We start from the raw sequence: 10,641 nt of genomic DNA on the forward strand, positions 1-10,641 counted from the left end.
GCGTCGAACAAAAAAAAATGCTTTTTAGGGCTAAATTATACAATAATGTTAACAGCCATGACTGGTCGAATAAGTAAATGTAACACGAAAATCCATAATCATCCAAATACAAAATGACTTCAGCAAAACATAGTCCCTTCTGCCTATTAATTAGAAGTATACATCAGAAATATTCAGTTATCAATTAGTACTGGAACAGAATGGATACATTTCTCTTTTGTATTGTCTAAAGACAAATCAGTTTTCCCATCGACTTCGGGAGGAGTTGCAGACGCTTAGGCATGTCTGTGTCTCTTGAAACTGACTCCATTGTAGGATTCCCAGTTTTTATGATCAAGAACACTCAAGTCATCAAGATCTGCAATGGCAAATAAATATTGAGTAAGCTTCATGAGCTCGTCATCACTGCTCCGATTCGTGTGTGCCTTCCTGAATGGCTTTATAACCAACCCATTTTGAGGGTTCATCACAAAGTTCCTTCGCAGGTCATCAAACATTATAGTGTTTTTGGGACTGTAAAACTGCACAACAATCAAGATTACATGTTAGTGTGCCAAATTACCATCTTTCAGACACTTATTCAGAATATCGAAATTTAGATAGTGATGCCACCATAATGTTTAATCATCTGAGCCATAAATCCATCGACGAAAGAAGCAACTAAATAAAAAAGTCAACCTCCGGGAAATGATCCCAAATTAGGCCCAATGGCTTGCAATCGAAAATTCCATAATGATCCGATTGAACTGTTATCATGGCCATATGGTCCAGCATAGCTGTAATTTTGTAGTTCGGATTATCGAGTACACCAAGTTGTCCCATTTTCAACTCAACCCACTTCATGCTGCAAAAAGAGAATGAGTAAGGCAATGCATATAGATCACAAACCTTTTTCCCAATACATATTTTGATTTTCAAAAACATCAGAGTTATCAATGGTCCTAAGAGCAAATACTCACCTGGTTGCCGACCATATCATGATGTCATATGCTGCATAAGCAGCCGAGAGAAACTCATGAAGATCTGCATGCAGTAGTTGACAGAATTAAACATTAAACAAGCTAAGGATAACTGGAAAATATTGACGGATAAGACACTTACAAGGCCTCATGAGTTCGCGTGGGTTCTCTGCAGTTGACCGGTGATCAAACAAAGTATAATCAATATCCAGAACAAGCAGCTTTTTACCTTCACGGCAAGGATTACGGAGCACAATCTGAATAATCACCAATATGATCATCATAAAAAGGCAAGTCAGAAATCACATGTTTTTAAGCCACACAATATCAGCTGTTTATTATTGAGAAAATATACTGGATGCAATTTTAAAATAACTATAATTAGTTATAGTTGAACATACAGAACCAACAGCCATATCTTACCAAAAAAGCAACTTAGCTATTTTTAAAAAATAGTTAATAATTTGTTCACTGATAATAAATAGTAGTTCAATGCTTCAAGCATAAAAATGCATGTTATCATGAATGATCATGATGCAAGAGGTTGAACATACCCTTCAAGACCATAATGATAAGGTCAATTGGGATCATGGGTCCCTCACCAACAGAGGGAAGTACTGGAAATAATTGTTAAGCGTTTATCGCCATGCACAATGTGGCGCAACCCTGAACGCGAAGAATTCACCGCGGTGGGGCCGCTACCGCGATGAAGAATTTCTGAAAATTGAATTTCAGAAATCAAATTTAATGAAGAATTTCTGAAAATTGGACAAGTGTTGACCGCGATGAGAGATGCGGCATGACCTCTATAACTCGCGATGAGTTGTGCGACACGACCAAATGTGGGTGGAGTCCAGATTTTACCCAATCCCTTGTGGGCAACCATCACAAAAGGATACATTCTAGACTTTTAGTAAAAATTGTTACCAACTTGAGTATCTTGTATCAATTCACAACCCAATAAAAAATTAAAGTAATATCCCCATTTAATCGGAAAGAATAGCCACAGCCAGGTCCTCTAATTCTTTTACAAGTCATTTCGTATGTCGATAAAGTCATCTCTCTAACTTCTTCCGTTATCTTCCCTACCCCCACCCCTAAACCTCCCAGCAACCAAATATGAAATCCCTCCCATTTCACTTCCCACACCCCATCATGTGGATTTATTCTAACTTCTTCTCTACTTCCATGGATCACCCCATTAATGTACTTTCTCTCTGCTCCTTCCAACTCCCACCAGGCCTCCCTCACCCACCCACCCACCCCAAAAAAAAAGAACCAAAACAAAATAACATCAGAAAGTATTTTGAAATATGAAACTGATAATAATAAATTAGTCTAGCTATATTACAACTCAAAACATAATATTGTTGAGAAGTAGAAGTTCCCATCATTTAAATATACCAAATAGAGGCAAATGGAGCAAGCCACACAATATCCTCATTATTTTCAGTCCAAAGAGAGAAATTTGAAGAATATCTGACGATCACTTGATTTTTTGATCAAGCAAAAGGTTTCATTGATAATAACAAGCCTACAAAAAATGGTTCTCTCCAAAAGACACTCAATCCTCTATACATACAAGAACTACATGGGTGTACCAAAGGAAAATAAAGAATCGGAGTCTACTACTCAAATGAGCAAAGCTCATCTCCACCCCTTCAAAATCTCTCCTATTTCTCTCTTTCCAAATGACCCACATTAAAGAAAGAGGAGTAATATTCCATGAACTTTGTGCCTTCTTCTCCTAGCTCCACTCTTCCACGTGAACATCAATTCATTCACGGACCTTGGCATTACCCAAGAACGCCGAACCATCTAAAAGTATTCTCCCATCACCTCGTGGCTAATTTGCAATGTAACAAAATATGTTCCACCTCCTCACCCGTCTCCTTACAAAGGAAACACCAGCTCAGGCAAAGAACCTTTCCTTTCCTAAGATTCTCTGCCATCAAAATCACCCTTCTAGTAACTAGCCACGTGAAGAGCATACCTTCCTCGGCACCTTAGGTATCCAAACTGATTCATACGGAAAGTTATCATCTATCCTAACCAAAAAAGCTTCGCATAGGACTTAACCGAAAACATATTGTTATTAACAAGTCCCAACTCAAAGCATTGGGTCTGTCGAATGGTTCGCATTGCTTTTGAAGTAACTCTAGCAATCTTTGGAGCTCGCCACCTCCCAATCCTGAAAATTCCTCCTAAACCTCAAGTCCCAAAAAGTTCCATCACTTTTAAATACAACAACAACAACAACTACCCAGTGAAATCTCACAACGTGGGGTCTGGGGAGGGTAAAGTGTACGCAAACCTTACTCCTATCAAGGTAAGGCGATTGTTTCCGAGAGACCCTCGGCTTAATAGAAGCATAAAAAGAGGTCAGATAAGGCTAAGAAGTTCATATCGATATGGGAAAGCAAATAACGAAAGCGACACAAATAAAATAGAGTAATCAAAGTACAGAAAGTAATAGATAATAATAGAAATCAGAACACAAGAAATTATAATGCGCTAATGCGCCTACTAATACGAAAGAATAACGAGACTATGTACTAGCCTTCTACCCTAATATGGGCCCTCCACACCCTCCTATCTACGGTCATGTCCTTAATAAGCTGTAACTGTGTCATGTCCTTTCTAATCACCTCTCCCAAATATTTCTTTGGCCTACCCCTACCTCTTCTGAAACCATCCATGGCCAACCTCTCACACCTCCGCACTGGGGCATCTGTGTCTCTCCTCTTCACATGCTCAAATCATCTCAGTCGCATTTTTCACATCTTGTCTTCCACCGAGATCACTCATACCTTGTCCCGAATAGCCTCATTTCTAATCATATTGCTCCTGGTATGCCAACACATCCATCTCAACATTCTCATCTCGGCAACTATCATCTTTTGAACGTGAGAGACCTTAACTGACCAACACTCCGCCCCATATAATATAACCGATTTAACCACCACTTTGTAGAACTTGCCTTTAAGTTGTGGTGGCACCTTCTTGTCACATAGCACACCGGAAGCGAGCCTCCATTTCATCCACCCTGCCCCAATACGATGTGTGGCATCATCGTCAATCTCTCTGCTGCCTTGCATGATAGACCCAAAGTACTTGAAACTACTTTTCTTTTGGATGGCATGATCAGCAAGCCTAACTACCGCGCCAACCTCTTGAGGTGTCTCACTGAATTCGCACTCTCAGTACTCTGTTTTGGTCCTACTCGGCTTAAACCCTTTAGACTCCAAGGTATGTCTCCAATTCTCCAGCTTAGCGTTAACTCCGCTACAAGTCTCATCGATCAGGACTATGTCGTCCGCAAAAAGCATACACCATGACACCTCACCTTGAATTTGTCGCGTCAATCCATCCATCACCAAGGCAAATAAAAACGGACTAAGAGCTAAGCCTTGATGCAACCCCATCACAACTGGAAAGTGCTCTGAGTTCCCTCCTACTGTCTTTACCCTGGTTTTGGCACCCTCATACATGTCCTTGATCACCCTAATGTACGCCACAGGTACACCTCTAGCCTTCAAACATCTCCATAGTATCTCTCGTGGAATTTTATCATAAGCCTTTTCTAGGTCGATGAATACCATATGCAAGTTTCTCTTCCATTCTGTATACTGCTCCATCAGTCTCCTCATAAGATGGATGGCTTCTGTAATTGAGCGTCCCGACATAAATCCGAACTAGTTCTCTGAAATAGACACCTCTCCTCACCCTCATCTCCACTACTCTTTCCCACACTTTCATAGTATGGCTTAGAAGCTTGATACCTCTATAATTGTTGCAGCTCTAGATATCCTCCTTGTTTTTGTATAGAGGAATCATTACGCTCAACCTCCATTCTTCAAGCATCGTTGCCGTCTTAAAGATGACATTAAATAACATAGTCAGCCACTCCAAACCTACCAAGCTCGCGCTCTTCCAAAATTCCCCAGGAATCTCGTTAGATCCGATCGCTTTTCCCCAGCGCCTCCTACGCACAGCACCCTAAACCTCTTCGACCGTAATACTCCTGCAACACCCAAAATCATGACGCCTCCCTGTATGTTCCAAACTCCCAACATAATATCTCTTTCCCCTTCTTCATTCAAGAGTTTATGGAAGTATGATTGCCATCTTTGTTTAATGAAGGTCTCCTCTACCAATATTTTTTCATGCTCGTCCTTAATGCACTTCACTTGATCCACATCGCGTGCCCTTCTCTCCCGCGCCCTGGCTAGCCTGAACAATTTTCTATCCCCGCCTTTCTCTTCTAGTTCAGCATAAAGACGTTCAACAGCTGCCTTTTTTGCCGTCGAAACCGCCGACTTTGCCTCCTTCCTTGCTATCTTATAAAGTTCCCTATTCATCCACTTCTCTACCTCATTCTTGCTTTCTATCAACTTCGCATATGCCATCTTCTTTGCTTCCACCTTCCCTTGCACTTCTCCATTCCACCACCAGTCCCCTCGATGCCGACCACGGCTACCTGTCGAGACTCCCAACACTTTCTTTGCTACAACCCTAATACAACTAGCCGTCCTATCCCACATACTGTTCGCATCCCCACTACTATCCCAGGCCCCCTTGTTTAAGTATAAATATTTTAAATATTTCCTGAATCATTTCTCAACTATTAGATATATGTGGTAGGTGTTCACTATGAGTTTGAATCATTCGATGAACTGAGTCTGTTGTTAAAGTGGAAATGGGAAGAGGAGTGGCACATTATACACCGACGTTAAAATTTGAAAACAATGGATTTCTTGGTTTACAAAAAAAAAGAAGTAAAAAGATCTAAACTTGATCAAAATTCTAAATCACTCCAGACCCAATATTTTTTCATTTTCTTTGAATAAAACAAATTTCCTTCACATTAACATCCAAGATGGTAATATAAAGAGATCCTGAATTGCAACTAATGGAATATAATTCCATATTATAAAAATTTGTCAATGTTATTCTTCTTTCATAATTGTAGAAAGAATTCCTCTATTTCCAAATCCGACCATCATTCTCTCCGCACATGCGAAAGAATGATTGTCTCCATAAATGTGTTCAATTAGTTTTTCCAATTACGCATACAAGTAAAAACAAATGCAGTATGAAGGGTATCGGCATAAAAGGTCCACAAGTTTCATGTACATCCTATTTTCATTATAAGAATAGGGAAGTGTTAAGGGAACAAACCTTATGCTGCGCAATGCGCCTTCTCAACTTCTCTTTGTTGATTTCTTTATCCTTAACATCTACAGCTTCGTCTTGCTCAATCTCAAAATCATCAATGATATCTGGAGATTCCACTTGATCCATAATTATATCATCTTCAACTGTCCTGCAAATCAAAATAATGCTTATTACCCCTAAAAAAAATTTGGACGGTTACTCATTTCTATACTGTGTATGTTGTTGTTGTTGTTGTTGGCGTTATACTCATTACCCCTAATTAAAGTCCGATATTTAGCAGTTTTTTCTTCGATAGGCTTAGTTGCACTATATCGTAGCAACAAGAAATTTTAACAAGAGTTCATAAAAGACTTGTGGATACAGTCATAAAAATCTATTATTTTATCATAATTGAACTCTTCTTCTCATAATTCAAATGTTGTAAACTCAAGCAACAATGCACATACGACACACATAATAATTCCCTAAAGATGAAGGGAAGAGGAGAGAAAGAGAGAAGAAAAAGAAATGGAATTATAAATTGAAGAAAATAAAGGATGTAATTTTCATATTTCAAGCATCACCAAGAACATAGCATCAAACAAATTATCTAGAAAATATCAAAAAAAAAAAAAAAAACTGAGTGGACAATTATATTGCGAGCCAACATTTGGTATGTCAATTAAACCCCGCATTTGATGCCATATTTCAAATTGGCCATTTGGTTGCATTATCCAATATCATCTGGAAGTGATTTTTGACAATAAGTGGATTAGAATCCAACCATATTACGACATTAATGACAAAAGTTATCTCTTCGTACATTGCAAAAGATAATAATCTAGGCTGATGTAGGAATATAATTTAACCCACTTATAGACCACATGCAAATTAAATGTTTTTTATTTAAATTTCTTTTATTGATATTTTTAATTGAAATACATAATTTTGTGCTTATTTCCACATATTATAACATAACGAATCATATTTGAGAAAGATTTTACAATGTTTGTTGTAGTAACCCTTTTAATAGATGAGTAAGTTATTTGATATATTAAGACCTAGGGCATTAATGGCACAGACGTTCAAGTTTGGTTCCAATCCATGCAGATAGCGTGGACATCAAGCACAATATGCATGTCTCATATTGCAAATCCTTGCTACTTTATAATTTCATATTGTGATTCTTTACAATTACAATCTCCATATTATTATTCTCTCCATCTAACAATCCATGTATGACTTAACTGTACTATCAAATGGAGCCTTATGGTAAAAAAGAAAAGGTAAGACTTGGTGCTACCAGATCTTACCTCAAATGATCAGCAATTTGATCTATATTATATAGCACCCATGATTCTACTTAGCATAAATTGACCAGAAAGGAAAGTTAGAGTGAACTTCCTTCAGAATAAGATGTAAAAGCACTCTCTCATACCAAACCACATAATAAAGATGGCTTTGATTGCACATAATCTTCTGTAACAAGATGAGTATATAAAAGAAGGCTTGAAAATAAAACAGGCTGTCATCTCAACCTACCTCTTAAAAATCCTGCATCGGAAAAGGTATTCCTTTATGGAGAGACTTCCCCTCTCTAAATACCTAAAGAGAGTTGCATCTAAAGAGCTTAAAGGGATATTCTTCTCATCCAATTAAAAGAAATCAGATAGGACAACAACGAAAAACCTTTTCATTCCCTATAGCCGAACACCTTACATCAAACATGCACAAGATTAAATAATTCACCTTCCATATTGAGAATATCAACAACTTATCATAATCAATCAAACATGGTATGAGGCTGGAAGATTAACCTGTGAATATAACATTTATGGAACACTTACACCAAAGGAACACTAACAGAAGAAAATAACGGTCTGTTTTGGTGTCCAGTGAAATCTGCAAGGGTACAGCTTCGCTGAAAGGTTTTCTTGAGCCTTGCCGAAAATTATTCAAATTAGTTTTTGGATCATTCAGTTGAATGGTTTCTTTTGGTTTTTTCTTTTCTTTTCTTAAAAAGGTCTCGTAAGACTCTTAGCTTGCATGCTGTGATAAACTTAACTGTCAATATCCTTTTGAGCATTAGACTCTTGCTACATGCATGGGACACCTACTTGGCCTTCAGTACTCGCCAATAACTGCCAAAGATTTATCTTTTCTAAATTCAATGCATTAATGCAGCATAGACTTAAAACTAATGGTACGACATCCGCATTAGTGATTCACTTAGATGCAAAATGCTAGGTAGGAGCCAAGTTAATTTTAAATCATACGCAATTGATACCTATCATGCAATTTGCTCCGTAAAGAAAACAAAAACAAGAAAAGAGGAGATCTTTCTCTCTACTTGATCCATCCTCTACCCAAAATGTATTAAGTAGTTAAGAATTATTTTGATTGTTGAGATCTTATTTTATTTTTCATATCCAGACTTGTTTTACATGTACCAATTGGCTTATTCATACTACCTTATTATCTTGGCTACAAAAACCTTTCACCAATTCAGATTGTTGGTAACAACAATTAAAATGCGGACATGCTTGTAAGTTATCTACTCAAACTTAAAATTATACAATTTGGCAATCAGCATATATGTCTCTGCACATTCTTTTCTGTTAAAAATGAGATTAAAAACTCAGTTCAAATCTCAGCAAAAGAAAAAAAGGCGTGATTTTCTCTAATCTGCCTAAGCATACCCAAAACCTTCACCAGTCATAAAATAGTATATACGAAAAAAAAACTTTCAACATATAAAGACAGTAATTAATCAAACAACTAAGTCCCAATCCCAAATTAATCAGCATCTTCTATACGAAAACTCTACATCCAATTCAGTACATTCGGCGGAGAAAAAGAGAGGCAAAAGCTCACCCGATCATAGTCATTTTGAAAGAGGATTTGAGAGGAATCTCAGAGAGAAGAATAGAATCATCAGCGAGTTTTGCACCAACTTTTGGGTACAGAAGCTTCTGACGTTTAGGCAAAACATTTGTGACTTCACATATGCGTCGTTTCAACTCTCCGACGGTGTCATCGCCGCAGACTCTAACGGTGTGCTCTTTACCGCTCCATTTCACCGTCAGCGTCAACTCTTCCGCTGTTATCGGAGACACCGCCGACGATGATTCTGAAGCCATTTTTTTGTTATTTCTCGAACGCACTAGGTACACTTCACTAGTAAGCACTGTTGTTTTTCCTGAAAATTTCGTATTTTCCAATTGACCCCCTGATTCTTTTCCAGTTCTAGTTTACGCCTCCTTACTTTTAGTTTTAAGTTCATTTCATAGTTTTGTACATGTAGGGTGTGTTTAGTGAGTCAAGGGTCTCCACAAACAATTTTTTTTATCTTTTCAAGATAGATATACAATTTATATATACTCTAATTTTCACAAATCTCACTTATGAGATTATATTGAGTATGTCGTTGTAATTGTTATAGGGTGTGTTTGATAGGGAGTATAATATTATCTAAATTTTTCGGTATTTGATAGAGAGGATAATATTATCTAAATTTTTCATACTTGCTTAGTAAAAAATATTTTAAAATATTTTTTCTATTAAAATAAGCCTCTAATGAGAGTCTCAAATGAAAGTATACAAAAATAAATGGCCTCTCACACTAATTGTCTCCTTTCCACTCACGAACAATTCAACAAAGTTGATGACGTAAAAGCAATTTTTAATAAGAGTCTTTAATTATTATTTTTTTAAAAAAAAAGGAATTCTTGCTTTATAATTTTATTTGAGATCTATATTTCTTGAGCTATTGTTGATATTAGCTAAGATTTTATTCATTTTAATTTTGAAAAGTATCTTTCAACGAATGCAATTATTACAAGTACTATTAACATTATTCTATAAGGAATATAAAGATCTTTTTTATTAAAAAAAAACTTTTTATTTAATTGGGTATATCAGTTAAAGTATTATCTTTTGCTCGTATTATTTTCTTCAGATTTTTTATTTGGAATATAAGTCTAAAATATCAAACATCAAGTGACTATTATATTTTAAGAACCTTCTGAGGTTAAAAATTTATCACCTAGCAGTAAATCATTTTTTTATCACTACATAAATAATTTAAAATATTTTTCATACGCTTTAAACTATTCAAATCTACTTTAAAGATTATTTTTTTTCTTAATTTATTTAAAATGCACTTTCTCAAACAAAGAAAAGAAAAGATATCAAATACAAAAACTTGCAATAGTTTTTTTTAGCTCCATCATTTGCTATTAAGCATGTCATTCCTTTCTGAAATTATACATGAGAGCTAAAGTTGATTTCTATTTATCCTAGTATCTTTATTAAACAAGCAAAAGAGAAACGACTAATACAAAAAAAAATGTAAATAAACTTTTTTTAGCTCAGTTGTTTTCTATTAATTAGTATGTCATCCTTTCTTGAAACTACACGTAAGAGCTACACTTGATTCTTATTTGTCCTGTCATTTTCATTAAACAAACAAAAGAGTAACTGTTAAATATAGAAAATTATTTTTCCTAGCATATTTATTAAACAA

At 36.3% G+C, this 10,641-nt stretch overlaps 1 protein-coding gene across 1 annotated transcript; it reads right to left on the bottom strand.

The window, feature by feature from the left end:
- Nucleotides 1-43: 43 nt before the first annotated feature.
- LOC129885874 (ubiquitin-like domain-containing CTD phosphatase) lies at nt 44-9,354 on the bottom strand. The gene is made up of 6 exons (XM_055960339.1): nt 8,991-9,354; nt 6,141-6,285; nt 1,102-1,216; nt 960-1,023; nt 679-844; nt 44-521 (listed from the first exon to the last, which is right to left on the bottom strand). Exons 1-6 carry the CDS (start codon nt 9,254-9,256, stop codon nt 276-278), a joined length of 1,002 nt encoding a protein of 333 aa, XP_055816314.1. The 5' UTR covers nt 9,257-9,354; the 3' UTR covers nt 44-275.
- Nucleotides 9,355-10,641: the final 1,287 nt, after the last annotated feature.

This window comes from Solanum dulcamara, chromosome 4 (assembly GCF_947179165.1).
Source record: "Solanum dulcamara chromosome 4, daSolDulc1.2, whole genome shotgun sequence".
NCBI lineage: Eukaryota > Viridiplantae > Streptophyta > Magnoliopsida > Solanales > Solanaceae > Solanum > Solanum dulcamara.

What these genes read in the sequence shown, in the direction of transcription:
- LOC129885874 (XM_055960339.1), bottom strand. Translation starts at nt 9,256, where the DNA reads ATGGCTTCAGAATCATCGTCGGCGGTGTCTCCGATAACAGCGGAAGAG. An exon ending in ACGCGAACTCATGAGGCCTT is followed by an intron (nt 1,024 to 1,101) that starts GTAAGTGTCTTA and finishes TACTGCATGCAG; the next exon opens with ATCTTCATGAGTTTCTCTCG. An exon ending in TTTGGGATCATTTCCCGGAG is followed by an intron (nt 522 to 678) that starts GTTGACTTTTTT and finishes ATTGTTGTGCAG; the next exon opens with TTTTACAGTCCCAAAAACAC.